At 48.3% G+C, this 27,169-nt stretch overlaps 2 protein-coding genes across 2 annotated transcripts; one reads left to right on the forward strand and one right to left on the reverse strand.

The window, feature by feature from the left end:
- Positions 1-6,120: 6,120 nt before the first annotated feature.
- Positions 6,121-12,263, forward strand: TMPRSS5 (transmembrane serine protease 5). Its single transcript, XM_072884855.1, has 12 exons — positions 6,121-6,165; positions 7,732-7,858; positions 8,488-8,604; positions 9,083-9,218; positions 9,541-9,654; positions 9,862-9,905; positions 10,056-10,218; positions 10,330-10,508; positions 10,884-10,982; positions 11,293-11,435; positions 11,838-11,990; positions 12,184-12,263. Exons 1-12 carry the CDS (start codon positions 6,121-6,123, stop codon positions 12,190-12,192), a joined length of 1,329 nt encoding a protein of 442 aa, XP_072740956.1. The 3' UTR covers positions 12,193-12,263.
- Positions 12,264-12,330: 67 nt separating this feature from the next.
- On the reverse strand, positions 12,331-27,128 carry ZW10 (zw10 kinetochore protein). The gene is made up of 16 exons (XM_072884594.1): positions 26,956-27,128; positions 26,438-26,572; positions 25,480-25,581; positions 25,213-25,290; positions 24,929-25,088; positions 23,807-23,956; positions 22,394-22,585; positions 21,559-21,722; positions 20,610-20,792; positions 19,883-20,121; positions 18,805-18,876; positions 17,906-18,075; positions 17,133-17,263; positions 16,510-16,641; positions 15,258-15,460; positions 12,331-14,241 (listed from the first exon to the last, which is right to left on the reverse strand). Exons 1-16 carry the CDS (start codon positions 27,070-27,072, stop codon positions 14,121-14,123), a joined length of 2,349 nt encoding a protein of 782 aa, XP_072740695.1. The 5' UTR covers positions 27,073-27,128; the 3' UTR covers positions 12,331-14,120.
- Between the last annotated feature and the right edge of the window lie 41 nt (positions 27,129-27,169).

Genomic DNA, 27,169 nt, shown 5'->3' on the forward strand with positions numbered 1-27,169 from the left:
CTGAAGCAAGAGATGAGAAAACAGGCTGCAGAACTGACTGGCTCATTGCATTTCTGTGCTGTAATCTAGTACTTTTGCTTTCCAGGCTCTAATTTAGCTTAGCCTCTGGCCTCTTGCTTTCTATCCAGCGGGATGTCTGTTCTTATGTGGGAAGCACAAAGTGTCTGAAGGAAATGACGGTCGTGAGACCTCATGTTCCCTAAGACATGGGAACATGGGAGGGCAGTGAGGGTGGATGTGTGTTCACAGGACCTGTCAGTTGTCACCCTTTCCCTTAGAAGTCGTGGTACTTGCTTATCCGGAGCAAGAGTCTCTGGTTTCTGCAGTGTGTGAGGCATGGCTTCTGCCCACGCCCCAGACCTGGCGAAGGTGGTACGGTCTCTGCAGAGAATTGCCTCTAAATTGTCTCTGCTTGCTTCCTATGGTGCCAGCTGCTTTTTAAACAAATGATTGTATCAGGTTATTATAGTAGTTCCTCTATTCAATTCCTTCTACAGAAAACCTGTTTTCCTGGAATTGCCTTCTCTCAGCTCTATAATCGTTACATAGCAAATTGCCTCGGGAAAGAGGCTGGAACAGGGCAGAGCCCAGTTTCTGCTTTGCATGCGTCTCCGTGCCGCGGGAGGAGAGGCACCAGGCAAATCTGTGCTGAGCTGCCCCCAGGACGAGGGCTGCTTGTGTCCTGGGAAGCGCACGCCACAGCGGGGATGCCCTTCGTGGAGGGAGTCTGGCACGGGGTGGCGTTCGGCTGGCGAGAGGGCACGCGGGGCTCGGCACGCAGCGTGACCCGGGGGTCAGCTTCCCAAAAATATTTTCTCTCCTGTTTTCAGTGGATGAGGCTGCCCGCGCTGCACGTCCCTGCCCAAAAGCTGAATCTTATCAGCTTGATCCTGGGGTAATGGAGCAAGACTGAGAAGTGGGCGAGGACTTACTGAGAGCAGTAAATGAAGTACAGGCCGCTTCATTCGGAGCAAACCTACGAGGCTGCCAGCCTGCCTGCTCCTGGCAAGGGGCTGTCCGTCCAGACTTCTAGACGGAAAGGGAAGGATGGGCTAACCTGGCGTTTGTGGAAGCTTTTAGGTCACCCTTTTCTCTCCTGCCTGCAGCAACCTCTGGGCTCCCAAGTCAGGTTTCAGAGCAGAGCCAAACCACTAGGCAAGGTGGTCCAGAGCGGGTACCGGCAGCCAGCAGCTCTGAGGGAGGCAAGTTACTCTTCCTTTCTGGGCATTAGTGGTCATGTGAAGCAGCCTTTTCCTCTACTAGTTTTGAGCTTCTGAACAATTTGTTTTACATGGGACTTTATTTACTGCCTTTGGGATGATCACTTCAACAACAGAGGATATGAAATAAACCATTACAATGAGCAATATGGTGACAGTGTGTCAGGTTTAGAGTAACAACTTTTTACTCCATGGAAATGTCCACAGAGGACTGGACATTTATATGAAATATGGAAAGATGTGTGGTGCCATTAAACAGGGTAAATGCATACAGGATATAAACTATCTTCCTTCGTGTCAGTACATCCCACTGCCTGAGGTTAAAAAGAGTCTTAGTGAATAATTTCCCATTATGAGCTTTGGGATATCGGCCTCTCTTGGAGACAAGATGCAAGGTGAGAGGGATGGTTAGTCAGATCTGGTCTGGCAGGTCTTATTTCTTATGGTGACATGAGTAGGATGTTTTGTGAGTCTGAGATTAAAGTCCGCCAAGACTGCAATGACAGGTCTAGGGCAAGCTGTTTTACTCTCCTCCCAGAGATATCTAAATCCTGCTAGAGATGGCAATAAATGGGGATGGGGACAGGCAGATAGTGGTGAAAAAGGGTTAGGAAACACTTGGGGGGGTGTGGGGGTTGGAAGCCTGTTTGGGAGTTTACTATTAATTTCTTAAAAAAATTTTTTTTGACCACAGCATCACTGCTGGGAAAATGCAATCCGGACATCCAGGACTCATTATCCATGATGAGATTTGGCAGACTGCTACCAGGATTAGGCAGGTTTTAGGCTGTTGCTTTTTGGCCATTTCTCTCATTACAGGCTTACAGCAGCTGCCTTATCTCAGAGAAGCACTTTTATTAGATAGGAGACTGAAGGGAGAAAGAGAAGAAATGAGGTAAGGAAGGAAATGATCCAACAGAGGGCAAGAGGCCTGGATAAAGTGATGTCCTGAGGTGGTGGCCATGTTGCCTCGTTCCATCTCGCGAGAGATCCCTGGAGAGCTCTGGACACAGCCATGTTTAGGCCAGGGTGGGAGCAATCCAGGGATTTTTGTCAGCTTTCCTGCAAAGAAACACCAAGCACACGCAAGCCACAGCAGTGCTGCATGCAGCAGCACCCCTGGGCAGGGCAAGGCGGATGCAAACCTTCCCTCCTGTGGAGCTCTGGACTTTTCAGAGTTCTTCAAAGCCACCGATGTGAAACCTCCTCGGACTGCTGCTGGGAGCAGTGCCTGCAAGGCTGCTGCTTGTGGCCTGGCAGAGCAGGAGAGGCTGAGGTCTCCCCTTGTCCCTACCCCTGCTGACCCTGGGAGCTGGATGGGAGGTCCTGCTGTTGCAGCTGGGCCGGTGCCGGGGCTGTTGCACTTGCGTGCTCAGAACATCTGATTTTCTCCTGCTCCTTGGTTAATCTGTAGGAACTCAGCCTCCTGCTGCTGCTTTTTCCCATTCGGCTCTGGATCGCGCTGTGCTGGAGCACACCTCTGCTGTCCCTCTCAAATGCAGTGCTTGCCCGGGAAGCAATGAGCTGCCTCTGCCCAGCGCTGGGCTCTCATCGGACCGTCTGTCACTGCACCAGCTCCCCTTTGCACACAGTTTTATGCCACAATTTCTACCAAGCAGATGGAACAGGCAGGAAACCCTGTGAACTGCAGCTACTGGATTAAATAAATGATTGTTTCTCATTTACTGCCTCCCTCTGCCCCCAGCTATTGCAGAGCTTTTTGCTTTAGCAGTCTAGGAGTATGAGATTGAATGTGCTTTTGTCGTAGATCAAATGAATCCTGCCTTGCTTGATGTTTACTTGGCGGCTTTTTATTGGGTCTTCTCTTCCTGAGTTCCTCTGGGGTAAGTACAGAGATTTTTCGGGCTTCCAGGGTTTTGCATTGCTAGTCTGCAACTTCACACTTCAGTGCTTCGTATGTAAGAACTTAAACACTGGATCTCCCTCAGAGCACAAAACAGGAGCTCGCATATTGTTTTTCAAAAGGCAAGCTCACTTGGCACCCGGTAAGCAACAGAGACCTCAGCTTGGATGCAGTCTGAGGCACTGAATCCAGCAAATATTGCTGGGAGCTCCCAGCGCTAATTAAAACTGAAATACTGTTTTGCTCCTACCAGGGCTGTCCAGCTGCGACAGTCTGAATGGGAGCGCTCAGAGACTGCAGGAAGGATTTGAAAACGTCTCCTTGAGACAAGAGGCAGAACCTGTATCAGCAAGAGAGATGCTTTAAATCCTGATGAGTGAAACTGATTTTTTTTTTCTAGCACTGTTTTGGAGGCTTAGGGTCCCTCTGGCTAAATCCCCAGGGAAGAACTCAGCTTTTGTATGGGAAAGGATGGAGCAATCCGAGCACGGGCTAAAACAAAGAATTAAAGCAAGTGATATTCAGCAACTGGCTGTTAAAACTGCTTTGAAAACTTCATGCATTGGGCACATGGGCTAAAATTCACCCCAGGGTGAAAGCTTGTTGGGAGGAGACTAGTTCTCGATTCATTTGTCCTGCACCCAGCACAAAAGGGCGCAGTTTGTGATGCTACCACAAAACCACAGGCAGCAGCCGCAACCCGTATCCATAAAGTCCCTGGTAATGCAGAGCCTAAGGGCTGCAGCATTCAGGCAGCCCCTTTGCCCGGGCCACTCTGTAGTCGTATAGCAGACTGCTGTTGGGAAGCAGGCTGCGAGACCCGTGGAGCAGGGCACCTGGTGAGAAGCGGCTGGCTCGAGAAGAGCCACGCTCTGGGCTTGTTCTGGATTCATATCCCAGCTTGGAAATGCCCCGCAGCCTCTGAGATGAGTTTAGAGAAGAATGCGTCAGGGTCAAGTGTTCCATTTTATGTGCCAGTAAGTGACCCTTTCTTGCTAATCTCAGCAGAACTGACTGAATAACTGGAGAGAATTTTTGCTTGGTATTGCACAAGTTCAAAGTATGTCATTTGACAAACCGTAGGCCAGATCTTCACATTGCTGTGCGTAGCCGTGACTTTATGGGCTTTGGTGCTACAGCAACATGAGCTAACATCTGGCTTGTTGCTCTGCAGCTGTGCTCTGCTTACTACTCTCAGCTGGGAAAGGGAAGTCTGTTTCAATGGGAATAAGTTAGAAAAATGACAAAGGAAATGTCTTATGCTTCATAGCATCTCTGCCACCTGTCAGGTATTCATGTAACGCATGGGCATTTCAGTGGTTGTCAATGTCTGTAGTCACTACTGCTTCTTTTTTGTTTTATTTTTCTAAAGAACCACAGAAAAATGATGAAAACTAGGGGCAGAAAGCTACAGTGCTGTTCTTCCGACCTTTTACATCTGTGTCAATGTTTAATTTTGAAAGCTCTCTCATTTCAGTCACTGTTTTCTTAGTGCAGGCAAGCAGAATTGATAGAAATATTGATCTTTTAATGAGTTTTAAAAGAAAAAAATGAGTGTGACTCAGAGTAGCGAGGCAGTATAGACTGATTGATGTGTCTTATTTTTTGACCGCTACTGACGTATCTTTTTGGAGTTTGCCCTGGTTTATCATTTGCCTTGCATAGACCGATACTTGCTGACTGTGTTTTGTTGCTTGTGGCGAAGGTGTTTGCATTTCGCTGGCTGCGGTCACAGCCCGCATCTTCATTTCACTTTTGCAAAGGGCAGCTTTCCAACAGCCCCAGGGCGTGGGATGCTCGGAGGGGAGGTGACCTGACCTGGTCCTGCAGCGACCTTGGGCTGGGGCTTCGCAGCAGGGAGGAGAGGCCCGGGTGGGTCCTTCCTCTCCTCTGAGCCCAGAACAGGGCAGCTGTCAGCAACGGATTCTCAGGCTGGTTTCTGCAAGCCTGGGCTGTTGCCTCCCATTTCCCACTGGTGCTCCCCGGTCCTCCAGCACCATCTACAGTCCTCCGTAGGCTGAGGAGGTGCTCCAGTGCCAGCAGGTACTGCCCAGCCGCCATCAGGAAAGGGTCAGCCGCTGAGCCCAGGCTGTGATTTGGGGGATATTTGCAGCCTCTGTCCGTTGCCTCTGAGTTTTCTGGCCTAATCGCTAAATGAGATAGGGGGCCTGGAGAAGAAAAGTCCAAACCAAACAAAAAAACCCCCAGTTTTCACACCAGCTGAGTGGTTGCAAGGCACCAGGCTGTAAAAGAGCCTGACCTCAGGGAATTGTAAGGGTGTATCGGCACAGGTCTCGAGCAGCGTTGCAGCATGCGGCTCCCGTGGGGCTGGCGTGTCTGCCTGCTGTCCAGGAGCCGACGGCTGCGCCTGCTGCTCAGCACGGCTTGGATCTGTGGCACAACACACGCGGTGCTGTTCATCGACAGCACGAAACCTCAGCCTGAACCTGCAAGACAGCGCTATCGTGAAATATTCATAGGAGTTTCCTTGAGTAAAGAGCATTAAAAATTCATTGATATTTTGAGCAACAAGCCATCGGCTGTATCTTATGGGGATGGAGAAGTCTGTAAATAAGAAAAGTCTTTCTTTCACGAGACAGCTGTTTAAGTCTGCTTCAGCTGCCTTTTGTTTTTGAGACACGCTGAAATGGGTACTCAGCCTCATCTCTCCTGGAGGGGAAGGTAGGCTTCTAACTCACTCAATTGGAGAAGGCCACCTTCGTATTTCTGGATGGGGCATAGTCAGCCAGAGAAACAGCACAGCTGGCGAACTGCCTGTGCAGACAAGGCTGGGTGGTGTACCAGAAACCTGGGGCTCTTCGCAGGGACTTCGGATGCTGCTGCCATACCAGGAGTCTCTGGTGGTGGTGATGATCTCTGACTGTGCAGCTCACTGCCTGGGTCCAATTTCCATAATGACTTTTGAACTTGTATTTGGGTGTTGGGAATTTGACAGCTTCTACAAACTTGGCCACGAGGCTGGAGTGTTTCTGTTTAGTAGTGAGTAGCAGGGGTTGTGAGCAGGCTACGGTCAGGATGGTCTCTAGTGCCAGGCAGGCAAGAGGCAGGTTTATGCACCAGGTGAGTTGTGTGTTCCCCTGCCCTGTGCCCGCAGCTGCTCTGAGCTTGGCCTCTGCCTTCAGCTGAACGAGTTAGCGGGAGGAAGCCTGGTGATCGCTCTCTGCTAGGGCATCTAAGTCCACCTCTGCTGCGGGCTGTGGCTATTTCATCTGTAACCGGGGCCTCCCGGAGCTTCAGCGTGGTTTCCCCCTCACTTTCCTGGGCAATGCAACAAAGGTGATCCTGGTGCCATCCCTGCCCAGTTCCCTGTCTGGTGCAGCATGCCAGCTGGGGACTGGCAGCGCTCGTCGGCCTCGGATGCGATGACTGCGGTGGAGCATCTGCTGGGTCAGAGGAAAAAGAGTGGATGCAGCAGCACAGGTGACTTCTGTTCCAGCTCTGCAGTAGCAAGAAAAGAGTCTCATGCCCCAACACGGGACAGCCGGTACCCAAGCCACAGGCTAGAAAGTCTTCCCTTCCCGCAGGGCACCAGCCAGGCATCTTTCAGCAACAAGAAATTACATGGAAAACCAGAAGCTGAACTGAGAGCTGCTGTTTGACCTTTATTGCTCTTTGTGCGCTACAGCCAAAAGACCACAGGGAAAATACAGCACCCAGGGAGGTGGGGCTGTTTCCCTGGAGGTCTCGGTGCACATGGGGTGGGGAGGGCCTCGCTGAGTGATGGGGGCTCACCAGCACATCCCTAACGCAGCTTGTGGGCAGGAAAGTTGTCCTTTACACATCATGGCTGGCAGGCACTTGGCTTCAGATGTGAGAGTGATAAAGAGCAGCTGCAGGCTGTCTTTTCTCATCTTTTCCCAGCTTAGGACATTTTGTTCCCCAAGGTCTTGTCTCTCTGAATGTAACTGCTAACACGGAGTGGTTGGTCGGCACTCTTCCTGCCGCCTGTGCCGAGGTCTGTCCGTGCCTCGGAGCCTCACCGCTGGCAGGGCTGGCTGCCAGCCTGCAGCCCCCTGCTTGCGCCGACGGCCCAGGGACTGCCGCTGCTCCTCGGCAGCGCTTGGTGTTTCTCATAGAGCAGATAAGCAAAATAATGGGAGGGGAAAGCAGGGGGGGCAGCAGGTGGAAGATGGGTTTGAGAGCTGAGGCAACTCAACAGCTGCTGATCTCGCTCAGCTCGGCACTGGGGAGGGACGAGAGCGTTTCCCCCGGGGCTCCCCAGCCTGAGCAGGGTGCTTGTGGGAGCAGGGGGATGGGTGGCGGGAGGGGGGCTGCTGAGCGAGGGTCCTGTCAGTGGGAGAGGGAGGGCCCCGAAACAAGGAGTCCCTTCAGCGTGGCCGTGGGCGCTGTGTGGTGCGCGTGCACGGCGTCGTGCCGGGAGCGTGCGGAGGGAAACCCGAGCTGGTTCGCAGGAGACGCGTGTGCTCGGCTTCCGTGGCTCAGCAGCAGCCCAAACTAGCAGCTGCCCCGCTCCCTTGCTATCATGGTGAGAAGCGCTTCCCCGCCTTGCCCCCTTGCTGCAGCAGCCAGCCTGGGCAGCGGTGTCGTCGCTTGAAGCTTGTCCCCTTCCACGAGACCTGGCCTTTGTTGCTGATCTGCTCCCCGGGATTCCCCTCCTTTCCCTAGAGCCCAGCCTTAGCCGAGCAGATTCCCGACAACCCGCCTCACATCAGGGACGCCGTGCAAAGCCGCAAGAGCCTGACAGCAGAGACAAAGAGGGAAGCAAGGAGGACGCAGGCCTCCCTGGAACGCGGTGGGTGAGCTATTTCTGGGCTTTGGGAACGGGGGAGCCCTCTGAGTCTTGACCTCCCGCAGAATCCGTGGCCTTAGCTCACCTCCTCCTGGCATTGCGGGGAAAGGATCGGGTGGGCCCTAGGAACAGGCGTATAACGACCCAGGGGCTTCATAGTGCTGAGAGAGACAGAAAAGACCATGTTAATCCTCTCTCCCTCTCTATTTCTTAAAGATTCAGCTAATGCATCTCTCAAAACTCTCTGCACCATCAGGAGGCTGTTCCTGCTGCTCGGGGTCACCGGACTGCTGGCGGGGACAGCAGCTGGGGCATGGCTCCTAGGTCAGTGTCGGCTCCGGGACAGCCCTGCTGCTGCGGGCAGAGCCCAGCCGCCAAACTGGCGAGCGAGTTAGAGGTGGTGGTGATGGGCGCTCCTTGGTCGGTGAGCTGCAGCGTGGGACAGGGGGACGTGGCTGGTGCGGGCTCTGCTGCTGGTTGCTGGGGTCCCATCAGCAAGCTGCAGCTGTGCCCATTGAGAGGCTCATCACCTCTTCCAGTGGGCAGTGCAGGATCATTCCCAATATTGTGCATCCTCGGATGCTGCCCAAGCTGTGTGAGTCCACCTCCACCCCCTTCTCTGTTTCTTGAAGTGAAGCACCTGAAGGAGCCTCAGCCAGACCAGGGCTTCACCCCGCTGCAGGAGCCAGATGCAATCCCAACATGCACTGACGGTGAAGAAGATGACCCTGTGGTCCGTGGGGCTCCCAGTAGAGGTTTACATCTTTGTTTGCTGCCACAGAGGATGGGGAACAGGGAGCAGTATGCAGGACCGTGTCTGCCAAGTCCAGCAAGAACATTTAATAATAGAACTTCAATAATAAATAGCTCTTACTGATCCACTAGCTTCTTTCAGCTGCATTTTGCCATTGTTTTGCTTTGCTTTGAAGTCCTGTTGCATTCTCCAGCATTACGGCTTCATTGCATGGAGCGATCCTATGCAAAGGCAACTCTTGCAGGACTCCTTTGCATGTAATTACTCAGCAGAGCTGCCACGCAGGCACTGAAATATGCGAATAGGTTGATGTATAGTTTCTAGTTGCTTCAAATGGCTTTTTCTGGGGGTTTGGGTTGGTTGGTTTGGTTGGTTTTTTGCTTTAGATGTGTGTGACTCTCTGCTGTGCTGGCCCTGCACAAAACACTGCAAGGAAGGGAACTTGCAGGTTGTCTTTAATGGAACGGCTTTAGTGTCTTTCAGAATAAACGTGGCAAACTCCTTGCTGGAAGCACAGGTGGAAGGCCGTCCTGGCTGGCTCCTGGCATGCCACGAGCACTGGAGTCTGTCCTTGGGCACCCTGCTCTGCCGGCAGCTCGGGTATCTCAGGTGGGCATGGCAGAGGCAGCCGCTTCGAGCCCTACTCGCCCTTTTCCAAGGGTGATGATCTTGGCAAAAGCGGGTGCTTGAAGGCTGGGAGGCTTGTCAGGGCAGCAGTGCCAGATCACACAGGTCCCTGGTGAACGCCGGGCGGAAAGCGGGGCTCGGGCGGGCATGGGCACCTGTGAGAAGAGCTGCAGAAGATCCTTTCCTGCCAAGGAGGTTCATTCCCAGCTGCCAGAGCAGCAGGACTGTGGACCATTGTTCCCATGGCAGGGTTAAATTCCTGATCCCCCAGCCCTTCCTGGGACCTTTACTGTTGCTTCTGCAGAATGACCCATCAGAAAGGAGTGAACCTGACCGATGTCAAGGTGAATGACACACAGGAGTTCGTTCGGGTGAGACCCCATCAGGAAGGCAGCCTGGAAGACATGTGGCAGATCAGGTAAGGGCAGGTCTGGGGGAAGCAGAGTTTGCTGGTGGGGCTGAAAAAAACAGAGGCCTTTTTTCAGGCTTAAGAACACAGAAAACTGTCCTGGTTTTGTGCAGTAAGCAGCCCCTTTGGGGACTGCCGCATCTGCCCTGGAGCTCCCTAGTGCCGCAGGGGTTTGGGTTCATGTGTATTCTGACCAGAGGCTTATTTCCCGCACAGGAGCAGCTGTGAATCAGGTCGAATTGTGGCTCTGAAATGCTCAGGTGAGTGCCTCTCTCCTCTCCATGTCCCCAGGATCTCCACCTGGACCTAGCAGTTTCTTTGCTCCCACTCCACCCGCTTCCCTCACCCTCCAGCGTGAGGGTCTGGCACCTGGAGCTTCACCTAACACGTGCTCCCCGGCTGCCTTGCAGAGTGTGGGCTGCGCCCCGGCACTGCACGGGTGGTCGGGGGGACGGACGTGCCCCCAGGGCGCTGGCCGTGGCAGGTCAGCGTGTACCACGGCTCCCAGCACCGCTGCGGAGGCTCTGTGCTGGCGCGCGAATGGATCGTCACGGCGGCTCACTGCGTGCACAGGTACCTCTGGGCTCTCCCGTGCCCAGCCTCGGAGGCACTGTGTTTCTGCTCTTATCCCAGGCCTTGGCACTTGTTGCCCTGCAGTAAGAGGCATGCTGTCTTTCTGCTCAGTTACAGGCAGCTTCAAGCCTCTGCCTGGCTGGTTTTTGCAGGCATTATCACCCATGGCTCGATCAGGCAGGAGGCCGGGGTATCAGTAAAGAAAATAATTTACCACCCGCTTTACGATGACAATAGCCTCGACTATGACATTGCTCTGATGAAGCTCCAAGTCCCCCTGAATTTCTCAGGTAAGATGCTGTCGTGATGCGGTTGTGTCCTTCTCCCATCTGTGGAGTTGTCTCTTATCCCACAATTAAGAGATGGCCAAAACCCAGCCTTTCGTGAACCTGCCATTTCAGAGCAGCTCTTTAAGGATATCCAGCCTGGCACCTGGGAGGCAGCATGCACAGCAGCATGCACATGCCGAGCTGTGAATTACTGGGAAGGTGGCTGTGGGAGCTGAAGCCTCCAGAGCGCCTGGCCCGAGAGCCTTTCACTTCAGCGTGCCAGGCGGAGTGGCTCTGCAGGCTGATAGCTCCGCAGCCCTTCCCTGGCTGCTCGTGCTCAGCACAGCACGAAGCTGTGCCCGCTGGCCTGGCACTTACCCATCACCTTCTTACCAGATGCCATCCGCGCTGTGTGTCTGCCACCCTCCCACCAGGACCTCTTCCAGGGCACGCAGTGTTGGGTCTCTGGCTGGGGCTATACCAGACCAGACCAAGGTAAGCTCCCATCTGGTCCCTGCCGCTCAGCGCTGACCGGAGGCTTTCCCCTTGCTCCCCACTGGCCCTGTCCAGCCCCTTCCATGCCGCATGTGATCTTGCAAATGCCCCCTCCTGCCTTCATCCCACCCCTGCTCCAGCAGCTCTGCACCCCACATCCACGGCTCCTGTGGGCCTGGCCATATTTAATGCCATAAGGTAATGCCATCTTTCCCATCTTCCGAGTTCTTCAGCTAGTGCCCTGCTCTTCCCCTCTTGCTTCCCTGCAGATCTCGTGTTTCCCTCTTGGCTTCTCTCTCTCCCTCCCCAGCACAGGTTACCGAGACACTGAAGGAAGCACTCGTTCCCTTAATCGGTACCAAGAGGTGCAATAGTTCGTGCATGTATGCAGGCGAGCTCACTGCCAGGATGCTGTGTGCCGGCTACCCGCGTGGGAAAATAGATGCATGCCAGGTAACAGGAGGGAGCAAGTGGCGCACGCTGGGCGTGCATGGCAGGTGTGGAAAGGACTGATACGTCGTACGTCCCTGTTATGCCCCAGCAAATGCTGGGGTTTGTGGCAATAGCTTGCAGTAAACAGTCTGCGTAGGGTAGTGCTGGGCCCATTGCATCTTGCACTGCAGCGTGGGGCCCGCAGTGCCCTGGTGCATCCATCTCAGGTTGAGATTTAGCTATCTTTATAGAAGGAACATGGAACCTTGCAGGGAGGCACGCACTACTTCTTGTACCTGTGTTTCAGCTTCTGGTATGGCCGATGGAACAAAGCCACGTGGGAGAAGCCAGCCTGATCTGCATCCCAGCCGCCAGAGGGGCAGAGCTGCTTCATTAGTCCTTCATTAGTGCTCTGTCTTGCAGGGTGACAGCGGGGGCCCCCTGGTTTGCCAGGATGAATTTGCATGGCGCTTAGTAGGCATCGTGAGCTGGGGCCAGGGCTGTGCTGAACCCAGCCACCCTGGCGTTTATACCAATGTGGCTCAGCTTCTGCCATGGATTTATCGCACCACTGAGGTAAGCAGGAGCAAGCGAAGGCGTACGTTCAGCCCGACCTACAGCCATGCATCTTGCATAGACAAATCCCAAGGCTAGCATCCTATTTTAACTCTTTCCTTCACTACCCCACGCCCACCCTTGACGCGTGAACCTTGGGACAACTTTTATGGTACTGATTCTTTTTTTCCTCTTTTTTTTTTTTTTGGACTAGATCTACTAGAAACAAGGCAAAGAGAGACTTCACAGAGCAACGCTTTGCCCTTTCCATGTAGTAAGTGGAGAACGGTCCAGGACTAATTCATACTGTATTACTATAACCCTAACAGAATCCCCAGACAGCACTAGAAAACATGCTCGGTATAAATAGTTTATTAAAGAAAATAGCAAATTACATTTCTGTGAACAATCCACATGGGAGAAGTGGTGTTTTTCAAAATACGCATTGTTTTGGATTGTTATGTGTAAAGGGGCAGGGGATCCCATGAGATGCAAGTGTTATGGGAACACTCTCAGCCTTCAGATAAATTACTTGGAGGGGAAGAAAAGAAAAATAAGCTAGAGTTTTAAGTGGCAGTCAGATTTGGCTTCAATACGTCCCTTCCTTGCTGCGTTCCCATGTGCTGGACTCAGTCTAACTGCCAATTTGACTGCATTTGCCCCCTCCCTATGCCCGTTAAAGCCAGGAACAGAAGGGTCTCCTCAGCACCTGCCATGGCTGTGCTCAGCTGACCCAGCAGGCAGAATGGCCACTCGGTTCTGCAATGACTTAGGCACAACACGAAAGCCAGCTGTGATTCAGGCCCTGCACAAATGCTTGGAAATGTGAACGGAAGTCAGACAAAACTACAAATGAAAAGGATGCAACAGTAGATAACAGATTAAAACATTAAGCTCTGTGCCTGACACTTTTGTAAGCAGGTTGTAAGCACTGCACGGTAGGAAATACTTCGTTCCGTGTGTGCAGCAACTGGCACATCTGGACCTCTGGGCGATGTTTTAACAAATGCTCTTGGTGAGTTTTTCAATCAGAATGAATGTACCTTTCTCAGTCTCAAACATAGCCTTTTGTAACTTAAAAGATAATGCTATGAGTGCACACTTAATTCCCTTTTTATATTCATTTACATTTCTCTCATTATTCTTCAAGGACAGAAAAGTTACCACCAGAAATACAACAGATGCCAGACCTACCTAGTTCACACACAACAAAAAGGTAAAGGAAGGAGCCAAACTGGCTTCTACAGTTGGTAAAGTGAGATTGAAAAATTCTAAGTAAGTTTTAAGATATTTTCCATGAGAAATAAAGCCATCAGGAATTTTGCCACTTGTGCAAAACCCTGTGACTTGATCAACAGTTCACTTGGAACAGGATCTCCTCTCCCCCCACCCCCCCCTAAATTTTCACTCTCTTGAGGTCTGCTCTTCAGGGAAACCTGAGGTGGGAAAGAGCAAAGTTTGGCACTTCAGCATTCTTAGACGGATATCAAAAGCTATCAAAGTCTGTGGGTTTCATATGTAATTTGCAGGGACAGAAGAGGTAAGACACAAAGGGGCTACCTGCCCCCAATGTAAAACTGCATAGATAAGATTCACTATTGAGAAATAAAAGTACCTCTACAAGACCCTTAAGCAAGCAAGCTTGAGTTGACATTATACAGCGCCTTGCATGAGAGGCCCATCTGACAGCAGATTTGTTTCCCTGTGCTTGGCTTAACAGGAAGATGAAATCCTACAGAATGGAAATTAGCAAATATCACAAAAAGCATCTCTTCTTCACCAGGACTGTACACCCACCAGCTCATGAAGGAAAACTTTGATCTGGGCAGAACACCTCTGGGGAGCGTGGCAGCAGCTTGAATTTTCAAGCCCATACTCTGTTTGCCTGGCAGATGGAGCATAAACTGTTAGTGTCCATGTGTTACCCACTTCTGATTTTTTGGTCCCAGACTCACGGAGCCATCCTCTTTGCCCCACAAACATTAAGCTAGGAAATGTTTCTTCTCCCTCAGTCAAGCCTCCAGGAAGCACTTACCTAATGCTAAGTTTTTTTTATACCAGTACAAATAAGAAGGGTCAAATCCGAAAAATATTTGAAAGACTCAGTTTGCTCTTTATCAGAAGATGCAAGATGTAGGAGTAAAAACAGAGTTACTTAATTTTGGCCAGTGCTGCTGCCCTCCTTTCTGTGTTCTGGAACAAGGCTCGGATCAGACTCTTTACTTCAGCTGCGGAGAATTCAGCTGCAAGAGGCCCCTTCCCATCCGCCCACCTACGTGGGAGAGAAAGATCTTTATTTCACCAAGCTGCACAGAAATGTCATGTAAAAACAAGCGTTTTGAGCACTCGTTACAGTAGTAAGTCTGAAGGCAAAACAAATCCAGTTAGCAGCCTATTAGCTGTATGCAACTTGAGTCTAGAATTGTTTAGCTAGGTATATAAAGCAACAGGCTGTGAGGTGATTTTTGCACTCATTACAAACTGTACCTTTTCCTTCTCCACAATAAGCCCAAAGCCTGTCTGCAAAATTCCCATTCACCTCCCGAACAACAGAAAAAAAAAGTGGTTTATGCCCAGGCGGAAGTAGAGTTGGGAACCTTTGGTGCCTGACACGGTTCCAACAGCAGCAACGAGCAGGGCACAGGAAAGCAACTGCCTTCCCTATGTGCTTTCTCCACGGCTGGCACCTTTTCAGTTTAGCCTACTGAGGACGGTATGTTTTCTTGCCATTCAGATGTATGCGTGAGGCAGCTGTGAACAGGGAATGTCTAGCTTCTGACAACTCATGCCAACTAACGTAATAAAAGCAATTATGCAAATCCTCATGTATAACTCAGATGAATCCCCCTTGCAAGTTAAAAGAAGCAAGAAACAGCATCTAAAAAGCAGAGGCTGAGCATGTGGAACGATTGCAGCAGCAAGGCACAGCTAACATCAAAAGCAGTAGGCAAAATGCCAGGCTGCTTACCATGAAATACTTCTGAACTTGGAGAAGCCAAGGGGGATGCGCAATCACTCTGTGCTTGGCTCTCCCATGGCACTTGTTTTTTTACCATTGCCTTTTCCTTTGCAGGAGGCAGCTGAATATATGAGCAAGCTTGAAATGGACTATAAACACACAGCCAAGAAACAGCCCCAGGAGCAGTTATCTGATCCTTATTAACGGTGATTGCCTTTCATCTGAACAGAGTCCCCTGAGTGCAGTGCCCTGCTGATGTCAGACCACTTCCCAGCTCCCTGTTATCGGGGTGAAGAACTAACTGAAAAGGCAGAAAGGAAGACACTTACTGATCTACTATTTCTTGGAGGTTGGCTTGCAAGATGATCATTAGCTCTTTGAATGTCATCCATTTCTGCACGTAGACTGGAACTTCCTCTTGGTATTTCTTATTTTTGCCGTCTTCAGGTAGTGGGGTGAAAACTTGGGGTCCTTCCTCCACCATGGTCCTACAGAGGGAGTACAACCTATCTGCATCTTCTGCAGAGATATCCTAGAATTGAACAAATGTTAACAGGGGAGCAATTAGATATATTTCTGGAGTGCCAAGCAGTAAGTGAAATAAAAAAAAAGGCGGCTGTGTGTGTGAAGATGAAAGCAGTGGTTTAGATCACATTTAACATTCTCAAGCTAAGGTAACTTATTTCGTGAATAGCTATTTCAGCAAGTTCTCAGCGATTGCCTCAGAACAATGACTGTGCTTCTATACAGTGTATCTTAGTGCTATAGCAAGCATTTCGCTGTGAAACAGAGGTGTTATGATGAAGGTCTGAACAGTTTACAAGGAAATTGCTCAGGCATTGCCAGCCCAATGATGAAAGCCAAGCTTTTTGGCAGGCACAGCCTGAGCAAGTGTCCTGTAAACTAGCTGTTATGGGAAAAGAGGACTTACTGGCCTCATGCACAGTGGGAAGGCTCTTTGGATGTAGACTACAACTAGAACAGATGCACTAACCTATTGCTATAATTTGCTGTGAAAACATATTTTAATTAAGACATGTAATAGGATAGTTGTACTTGACCCAAGGTAACCTGACAATCACTTAAACACAGTACCGGGAGTCAAATGGAAATTTAAACAGATAAGAATTTCAGTTTGAAATGTCACAGGTATTTCTGCATCTAGTGCCTAGATAGACTGGAGAGGTTCAGCAGAGATTCACAGATTGAAACTGTGTCAGAATAGATGGATTTTGAAACAACAGTTAACTCCTCTGCCCTGAACAAAGAAAAAGAGATCGATTCATAGAAATGTTTATAGTAGGAGTGACACACCCAAATCCAAATTAAGATGAAATCATGGCCACTTCCCTGACTTTCCCCTTGACTACTGTCATGGAATTGCTGTAAGAGTATATATGGTCTCAACTGGATGTGAGTTGTTGGTATCGTGAACATTTCTCATAGACAGGACCACAATTACAATTTCTGTGAAAGACAACTGTTCCCCTGAAACCTGATCTTGGAAAGAACTTCTAGAGGTCACAAATGCTAGCTGTTCACACCTGGCTCATGCCTGGCGTGTCCATCTCATGCAGTTACCTCTAGGGCAGCAATCCTAGTGACAATCTCCGAGAGAGCCGTGTTCAGCAAAGTCCCCATAGCCTTGCAGTATACGTTCACGGGAAGGACATCTTGCCAGACTTTTCCCAGTCTTTTCAACTGATGCAATACCTGGAAGATAACAGCTATGTGTTATCTACCTGTTATCAAAAAGAACATTGAGAGGCACCAAATGGTAAGGTAACTACATATGGTCAGAAACTGGTTTGAAAGAAGCAAAAGGCCATGAAGTATCCTGCTATTGCACAGAGCAGACATTCCTGGGAAGAAATGCAACATTTTCAGTTTGCATTAAGGCTCATCAAAAATGTGACAAATCTTTTCCTTGAAAAATGAAAGACATTATAAACATACTATAAACAAAAGTTCAAGATTAAGAAGCTTTTCATTTCAACTTGGAGCAAGAGGAACTGAACTCAGCATGCTTCAATTTTACAAAAAGACACAGCCCAGGGAAAAAAAAATCATGCCAGAAAATTGTTGGTTTGAAAAGTTCCACTTTGCTGAAACACTGCACAGTTCTCAGGACTGTTACATACCGTATCTTCCCAAGGACGACATATACAGACAGTGAAATATTTGGCTTTGATTGCCTTCCTTACCTGCCTTATTGCTTTGTTTGCGGCACAGTAATTTTCCTCATCATCCATATTAGAAAAATTCCTGGCACTTGACAGCCTCTCCAGGATTTCTCCTTTCTGCACTCGCATCTGAGCCAGAAAACACTCCATCCCTTCAGAGGCAAAAACAAGCAGAGAGAAGCAATTAAGCAATTACTAAATTTGCTCTGCCAATTTAGAGACTGTAAGTGCTGAATAATGAACTTGCTATAATGTTTTATTTTTAAAGGAATTTCCAGTCTCTAAACAGTCTCATAGAGCAAATTTAACCAGGACCAGTCACATATTCAGTAAGCTCTTGTGCAGCTTGCATTGCTACAACACTTTTGAAAAAGAGCTGAGTAGCAGAATTAACTATGGATGACAGGCTCCTATTAGGCTCACACAAGCTTATCTCAGAATTTGTTTCCATAGAATAAGCTAAAGAAAATATCAAAGGACTGAGCAGCAGATCCCAAAATATCCAAGTGCCACAACATCTCGCTGGCTAATGAACTGTTCTTGGAACTATGCACTGAACAAGAAGAGTTGGGTTTCAAGGAGTCAAGCCCTAAACAGCCATCTTGCTTAGAGTTGTAACGCTATGTCAGACTTCCCAATCTAGAAAATGTCCTTGCTACTTGTCCAAAACTCTTAAATAATAATCCACTGCTCGAGTCAGAAGCCACACTTATATTAAATCATTCAGCAACAAATGCCAGTATTAATTACCATGTCATCCATCACTGTATTTCAATACTGAAAGGTAAAATTACCAAGTCTCCTAAAACCAGGTACCAGATCTACAAAAGTAGCTGCCCCATCGCACAGGATGTTAGTCAGGCGGTATCGGAACTGGTGTCCCAGGGTGAGCAAGTGGTGAGCAATATACATGCAGTTGTTGTGGTGAATGGCTGCCAGCTGGGGTAATTTCTGAAGGTTCTCCCTGTCCCAGGAAGGAGGAAGAGAAAAGGAAGAAATGGATATATTTAGACCTGGCTCTGTTAAAAACATTGTCATGCCTGTGCTAGAGAAACTCACCGTCTGTCCCAGACAGATGTTGCAAGTAACTAACTGTGGGCAATGCCTGATAAAGACATCAGTTGGAATAAAAGTATTAAACCTCCTGTCACATCCACACAAGAACTTACAGGATGGGAGTTCCATGGCTAGTGAAATAGCACTTTGGCATTTGAACCATGTGTTATATCCACATTGCTTCTAGCAATGGACTTTCAAACAGGAAGATACTTGGTTATAGGAAAGTTACGGTGAAGAAAAGAGAAAGAAGTCCTTTTCAGTAATACCCCAGTGTTCTCTAACAGAATTGTATACTTTCAGTCTTCATTGCTGCTCTTTTTTACAGGAAAAACATCATGAAAAATCTCTGCATCAGACCTGGGGTCAAAGTTACGTGGCTGGATTCAAACACAACTGTTTTGAAGAACTGCAACTATCTCCTCGGTCATAAGACTGCCAACTCAGAAACTCTCAAGCACCTATTTTGCAGCAGGTACAATTTAATAACAGATTAAGAGTACTAGCTTTTTGCCGCTGGAAGTAGCCCTTAGTAATCTCTGGCTGTGGTGGACAAACTGGGGACAAATGGGGCTGTTCCAGTGGCATTGTCCTCTCTCCAAAACAGGCCCTAGGTAATACACACACACACACTTACTTGTGGTACGTTGGCACTACATCATAGAACAGCTGGAATATATTCCGTACAGAGCAGAAGAGCTGTATACAGCTACAAGGAAAAAAAGGTTCATCTTAGTTTGTCAGTAGAATTAACGTCTTGTTCTCAAGTGACCCTCAACCTTCTCCAAAACAAGGTTTTATCAGTAGTGAAGCACTGGCAGTGAAGTACTAGTACAAAGAATAGATTGTCAGGATCAATTACAGCGATGTCAACAAAGGCAGCATTCTGGAAAATTCACAAAGGCTGTCATGACCTTGTAAGTTCAGTGTGGAAAAGACAAGCTTCTGAACACACATCAGAAGGGAGATATATGAAACCCCAGGAACAAAGGGGACAGTGTCCCTTCCCCACCAGGTGTGCATAAATAGTCAGCCCTCTCTGCCACCGTACACTGAAGAGCATTCAGTACCTAGGCAACTCTCCTTCTTCAGGGTTGTGGTCTCCAGTTTTTAAAGCAGACTGTCTGTGGTTCCTCAAAATGTTTAATTGCTTTCTCTGAAGAGCCCTGCCAGATGCAGAGCTGGAGTTCTTTGCTTTCACCCAGCACAAAGAAAGCAAGAACTCATCTCAGAATGGGTGCCATCACTTATTTGGTTTGAAAAAAAGAGATGGGTTTGATTTTTCTGAACAACTGACAGCTAACATACGGTAAAACATTGAAGTGAACACTGCAGTAGCATTTCTCCCAACTAAAAGACTGAGGCCATGAACTACGTTGTGCATGCTAGGGAGTTTACCATGTTTTCACTGCTTTAATAGCTAAAATACAATAAAATGTACCAGAATGTTCCCTGAAAACGTAAGTCCGAAAGGCTGCTTAACCTGAGTATTGCAGGGAACATAGTCCGCAGCTGTTCCTGCTGTACCAGTCTACTGCACGAACCCAGGGTTGCGTCCTCCAGCCAAAACAGAGAGTAACTTTAATGACTGATTCTAGTTTTTAAGTATCTTCTGTTCTTTTAAAGTTCTTTTAATATATTAACAGATGCTTGGTGTTGCCAAAGGCAATAAGCATGTGACGCCCAAGAGCTACCCACTGATATATAATTCCTACCACTGATCTGTGCTGGCTGTAGCCTCCAACAGCGTCTGATAAGCCAGCTCCATCAGTTTCTCCACTGATGAACTGATGCGGCATGTGGGCAGAGAAAACGTGTACTGGCTCAGTTTAGTCTCATTCTCCAAATTCACCATGTCGTTATGCAGAAGTTTAGAAGTTTTTTGCATTTTTAAGTGATCTCCTGCCCCAGGATCAGGAAGCCTTGGCAGGGCTACACAGGAATCAGGTGTGATCTAAGGGAAAACAAGAGAGGTATAATACAATTTAGAGCCCACAGAAAGGAGACTGCGCAAGACTACAAAACACTGAATGACAGAGATTTAAGACTCAAGATAAACACAAGGCTGCAGAAGTCCCCTAAGACTGCTGGAAGTCTCGTGGCTTATGAACGACACAGCAGACCACGAAACAGTCTATATGGTGTTGCATGCCTAGAAGCAACTCTGTAAGTAATGCTCTAATTTTTCTTATGCTCGTGACAGTAGCCAGAAAAGCCTATGCAAGCAAACTTCAAGTATTTTAAGAAACATCTTGGTAGTGAAATAACCCTCTTGAGCATTATTAATAAAAGGTTTGGAACCTGTTGTTTGCCAAGATCCCCATACAATCGAGAGTAGTCAGTGCTTCACAAAAAAAAGGACTCGACTGTTCTACACGAGCCTTCTTCAAAAGCTAAGCTATTTTTCCACATACAAAACCAGTGTATTGCATCAACAGTCACCTTTACAGTATTGTGTATTTCTGAGGTCATGAGGTTTCTGGCTGCCACAATCACATCCTGGCACTTCTTGTTAGCAAAGTGGGAGTTGACATTACGGGCATATTTCAGTAAATCAGTCGTGTCTCCTTTCAAAAACTGCATGTTCTTCAAGGCTTTTTCAAATTCCTCTGTGGATTTAATCACCTGAGAAGAGCAGACACATATTCTAGATTAACATAGTTTCCTAAAATTAAAGTTAGGTATAAACTCTTCCACTCGGCTGAAAGCAAAGGGTGAAACTAGGTTTTAGAGGACACTAACCATCCAACAGCTTTTCAGCAATCTTTTGGAAAAAGCTGGCTCAGCTGGGGGCCACGATCACACAATAATACAGTGTTTGATGCAGGTTTGTCCCCCCTGACTGTGCTGGCAACCTAATTCAAAAACCAGAGGAGCAAGGTGATCAAGTTTCATTACATTGGACTACCTGGGGCAAAGGGACTGGGAGGTTTATCCTACGACTGCTTCTGTTTGAAACAGCTCCCTCTCCAGGAAAAGGAGCTTTCAGCATTCTTCACTAGCAGTAAGTTCTGTTTTATGTATGCAGTTTTAAAAAAAATAATGTGGCCTATGCAAGAAACCCCTGTGATCATTAACAACAGACAAACAGAGCCATCAGCCCTCAGGAAGCCAGCTGGGCAAGCAGCACTGCCACATCATCATCTTCAGCCTCTCACAGAGGCTCAGACAAGTGCCTTACATCGCACACCCTGAAAGTCTCCAGGTCTTAGCTAAATATGGCCCAAGTTCCACAGATCAGAGACCTTGCACACTTTACATGACAGGAAACACGAGCCACAGCTTAACTGAGAGAAATACACAATTCTAGATTTGCAAAACACGGCTTTTTGTTCAAGCTGGCCATCTGGCATTTCCACCACATGGATCTGAAAGATTTTTCGAGACCTACCTCTATATACTGCTCTAGTTTGCTGCTATTGGTTGGGATTGAATTCACCAGACAGTTCTGAATGAGGCAGTCCGATAACTCTTCCCATATCATATCACCTAGCAGTTCTGCAAGTGTAACTCTGCACTCCTTTTTGTCTTCCGCAGGCTGCTCAAGAGGCACATCTGAATTCAAGAGAACAGAAATGAATTTTAATACACCTGCTTCCTGGACCAGACCCTTCACCAGTTCATTCAGTCCCTCCTGTCAGAACGGCATCTATCAACTGTTCCATAATCTTATAATGGAGGTATTCTTCTGATCCAGGCCACATGCTGGGCCTCTGGAATTGTCCACCCAACCAAAAGACAACTGAATTTATGTGTAAACTGAGCCCGCTTTCCCAGCATGTTTATTTCACGAAATGCTAGCAAAGCCCAGGCCAGTTTCTAGCCAATGGAAGATCCTGCATGTGACCAGCCTGACCGAGGGAACTCCCTGCACTGCATCATGACTTCCACCTTTTAGACCTGTGGCATGCAAAGATCTTCAATGCAGTGACTGGTTCATAAGAAAAAACATTTACCAAAAAATTAATTCCTTGATCCTTTTGAGCCAAAATACTTTCCTCCTTCATGTTCCCAGCTCTGTGAATGCTGCATCACTGCTAAGTCCAGTTTGACAAGGTGCCAAAGCTGTCCAAGAGTACAGCATAGCAAGTTCACATTAAAAGCTGCTTAGACCTTACACATAATTCAATACTGCTTACCAACCCGATATTCTAGAAAGCTTCTGCTCCAATTGCATGAACAAAGTACTGATCTCAGTCTAATTCCGAAAGAGAGAAACTACCTACTCAGCAGATATTTGTGGAGAACTTCAAAAATAAGCTTGATCTTGTCAAAAACCTCCATAGGAGAGGAATGATCCAAGTTAGGCTCCTCGGACTTAAAACGTAGGATGAACACATCTGACTGTTCCTCTGTGAATGGCTGAAGAGATGGGTAAGAAATCAGCGGCTTGAGGATGTATTTCAGCAACAACTGGCCTGAGAAATGAAAAAAAGATGTTTTCCAACAGCAGGAGGCAGGCAGTTTGCTCCAGTGAGGCCCAACTGTGAGTATTTTGGATGTAGAGATTATTCGCATGAAGTGGAAGACATACTCTCTTGATTAGCTGTATCAGGGAACAGCTAACGAGGTAAAATGCTGGGTTTGGTTTCACTGAAGACCATTTTACTTGTATAAAACGCATATGGAGGCCTAACAAAGAGCAGCATATTTAATGTAAAGCGAAAAACAACTTAAACAGCTATGTCCTGGTTTCGGCTGGGACAGAGTTAATTTTCTTCTTAGTAGCTGGTATAGTGCTCTTTTGGATTTAGTACAAGAATAACACACTGATGTTTTAGTTGTTGCCAAGTGGTGTTTACACTGGTCAAGGCCTTTTCAGCTTCCCATGCTCTGCCAGGTGCACAAGAAGCTGGGAGGGGCACAGCCAGGACAGTTGATCCAAACTGGCCAAAGGGCTATTCCATACCATATGGTGTCATGCCCAGTATAGAAACTGAGCGGAGTTGGTTGGGGGTAGCAATGGCTGCTCGGGGACTGGCTGGGCATTGGTCGTCAGGTGGTGAGAGGTTGCATCACTTTTGGGTTTTTTTCCCTAGGTTTTGTTCCTCTCTCTCTCTTTTGTTGTTTTCCTTTTCATTACTACTACTACTAGTACTACTATTATTATTATATTGTTTCTTTTACCAGTTATTAAACTGTTCTTATCTCAACCCATGAGTTTTCTTACTTTTGCTCTTCTGATTCTGTCCTCCATCCCGCTGGGGGGGAGGGTGAGTGAGCGGCTGTGTGGCGCTTAGTTACCGACTGAAGCTAAACCACAACAAGCTAGAAGCATGAAGTCCTGTCCTAGTATCAGCCATACTTCCTGTTTTATTTTATCAACACCTGAGAATGCTGAAGCCCAGAGGCTGCCTGAAACCAACAGTCTTGCTCTTGGTAGATAAGGAGGCTGTAACTGGAAAAACTCTTTAAACATCAGACCATGAAACCACATAGCCACAGATCAGAACAGTATAATAAACTGACAGGAAAGGATAAATAATTCCAGATAAATAATAGGATAAATAAAGGATAAATTATTTCCTATTAATAAGAACCAGAGCATTCACCTCACGCTCAGTAGGAAACACAAGTCTGAACTCATACCCACTCGGGCTACTATAGCTACGTTTATCTAGATCCACAGTCCGTCTTACCAAAAATTTTAAGCTTGGTGTGCAGTTCTCCTAGGACAGCGAATGCCTGCAGCACAGAAACAACAGGTGGGCCAGCAATGTCCTCCTCTTTTGATGGCACTGTGCGTAAGTGCAGCTCTGAATGCATCACTGACTCCAGGCTGCTGCTTTCTAAAAGAAAAACAAGAACCATCTCTCTGTCAGAGTGCAGTCTGAGATACAGCAGATCTGAGAAGCTACTGCATTCCTCAGGCGGCACCTAAAGCAATATTCTACCTCTCCCCATTTCCACAAAACACATTTCCTGTAAAAGAGCATCAGAAGAGGGTACTGAGTTCCTTGTGTTACAGCGCAGGACAATGGAATGAGAATCAGTCTCTTACAATGATCCAGAATTTTTATTTCAGTCACCTTGCAACTGAATGACATTTAGTGACAATCGCTTTCCTTCCCCTCTTCTCCCCATTTCAAGTCAAATCCACAGGAAAAGGGTTTTTTTCTTTTCCAAAGGAAAAGTTTGTGTTTCAATGAAGACAGCAACATACAGATTCTTGAGCAGTTCTTGCAATTAGCTGCCTGCAATAAAAGCGGCAACCTGAAAACCTATCAGAGAAGGTAAACATATCCTTAAAACTAGCCTAGTGGGGAAACATGTTCAGGCTGAACAAGTTTCAGAAAACGCTTCCAGCTACTATGCCGAATCAGGTATTCAATAATAAGCAACCTGAAATTTTGGCCCAGCTGATTTCCTCAGGAGCAGAAGGTTTGCAAGACAGCATCCCTTTCTGATATTTCACAAGACTAAAAGAGTACTCAGAGGCTGGTAACTGTTTTGATCTCTGCTTCAACATTTTCTAAGAAATACCACAGATGAGGCAGATGAACCTTCAAAACTCTGTTTAAAATCTACTGACTACACCGGATTGCTTGTGGTAGCACATAAATACTCCAGGAGTGGAGCGATATCCAAAGAACACTGCCACTCATCACTCCCATTCATTAGGTTATGCAAACAGCAGAAAGAGCTCCTTAAACCAACCTCAGTTCAACAGTATTACTGTATTTCCTATCTTGTAGGTGCTTGAAACCAGGCATTTCAAATAGTGAAGCAAAAATAGTGAAACAAACTAGAACTGTGAGTACCTTTTGAAGGAGGAAGCTTCCATACAGTCAATTTCTGCCATTCTTCTCCTAGATGATAGAGCATGTTCTGTGTCTGCACTGTGAGCTCTGTGCCGAGCGCTTTCAGGATCTTCAGCTCAAAGCCCTTGCGGGATTCCAGCATTTTCAGGCTGCTTCGTGCCTGATGGTAAAGATCAAACACAAAACACGGGTAACTGTTGCCCCTGCTAATGAAAAGCATCTTGTGAAATTTATTGAAAGTATATATGAACAATATTGTCATATGTTTAAGAAGTCATTATTACCTTTTCCAGTTGTTGAGCTGCTGCAACATACTTCTTTTCCAGCAACGCAGTATTGTACTCTTTAATAGCTGTATCAAACTGCAACAATCAAATAGATTCATATGTCACTGTATATTTGCTATTAGACTACAATTTTTTAAACATCATGGCTAGAGACAGGGGAGCCATAGACAGTTATTCAAAAGAGAAGCCCAGAATAATGCCATAGACTGAGCACCAGAGAGGATGACTACTGCGTAATGATTTTAAGCCGCTCCCTCTCCTCACCTCCTGTAGCTTTTTCAGAATACTCAGAACCAGCGTGTCTCGTTCCAACTGCTGCTTCAATTCAGTAAATTCAGCAACAGCGACATTTAGATCTTGCTGAACCTAAAATAACAAACTTTTCAGTTCATGTACAGCAAGCAAATGTTATCAGATGCATTTCCTCTTAAAAGTGATAACAATATGAGATTTAAAGTGTTTCTGTTACTAGATTAATTTGTTGAGGAGGAAAAAGGCTCCATCCATTTTACTCCTTGCTAGGAAGATCCTTGTAAGCACTGGAAACACTTATAAACCGGTTTCTCTTTTAATACATTACAGGCTTTTTAAAGGCACTGTAAGGAAATTTAGTCTCAAAAGACAGTCAAAAGGACTTCAGTGTTCCTTTAACACAGCCATTTAAAATGCAACAATGCTTGAACTAAGCCAAAAGTTAATTCTCAATTAACACTGCTACAGAACCCCAGATGTTGGAAAATCAATCAAAGAAGCAAAAAACAGTGGGTCTGCAGTCCAGCCTGCAGGAGCTGCTCCCATTCTCCTTAAAGACTTCAGTGAACGCGCACAGCTATGATTTAGGTTCCCATTCTGCCCGAAATCACTGTGGGACCAACACTCAGCCAGTCCATTACTGTGTCACACCTTACCGCAATATACAAGGCTGGTCCTTCTCTCCTTTCTGAAGGAGAGACGTGTGACACGCTTTTCCAGCTGTACACAGAGAGCAAACCACAACCAGTCCCTTAATGACAGTCCTTTACTTACACCCCCATGCAACGCACACCTCTGCAGCATGTGTCACCTAAAGGCATTTTTTAGGGATGATATCATCCAGGGTGCTTAGTCAGGAGTCCTCCTCCCCCAGCCCCCTCGCAAGTCACCGATATGGGGGGGGTCCTACAGGTTTGGGATGAAACCGAATGGCATCTACAACAGCCCCCAAGGAAGACCCCGCTGTCACCTCGTTCTCAATCCCCGCTTTCAGCAGGTCGATGTTGCTGGACAGCCCATCCACTTGCGACACCAAGTCCTCAGCGCTCTGCATGCTGGGCAGGAACTCGTTATACTTCTTGTTAATCATGTTGCAGACTTCTCCCTAAAGAAGAGGGATCGTCGGACACCGCCACTGTCGGGTGGGCCTTCCCGAGCGCCCTCCCCTGTGCAGCGGTAAGAGACCCGGCCAAGGCCTGGGGCACCCCGGCCCGAGCCAGCCGCCGGGGCTGCGCAGCCGGGCTGCCGGGCGCTCTTCGCCAGGCGCTTCCCCCCGCCCAGCGCGGCAGGCACGGCTGCCGGGAGACCCCGGCAAAGAGCTGCCCCAGATCAGCGCCCGGGACAGACGCTCCAGCTTCATCGGACCGGGGCGGAGGCCACCCGCCGCAGCGCCGGCCCTGCCACCAGCCGGGCACCTCGGGGCCGCCGCCCCCCAGGCCCTCCCCGGAGGCCCCGCTTGTCCCCCACAGCCCCCCGCTCCTGCCCTGCCTTCAGCTCCTCCACGCGGCGGGAGAGCCGCCCGATGCGGGTGCCCAAGTCCTCCTTGTCGAGGCGGCCCGAGTGCGCCAGCACGGCCGCCACCAGCGAGCCCGCCGGCGCCGCCATGGCCCCGCTCCCGCTCCGGCAGCCGCCCGCCGCCGCGCGGCACCACGGGACGGATGCCGCTACGGCGGCCGGCGTGGGACGGACTTGCTCGGGGCGG

Source organism: Ciconia boyciana, chromosome 20, assembly GCF_034638445.1.
Source record: "Ciconia boyciana chromosome 20, ASM3463844v1, whole genome shotgun sequence".
NCBI lineage: Eukaryota > Metazoa > Chordata > Aves > Ciconiiformes > Ciconiidae > Ciconia > Ciconia boyciana.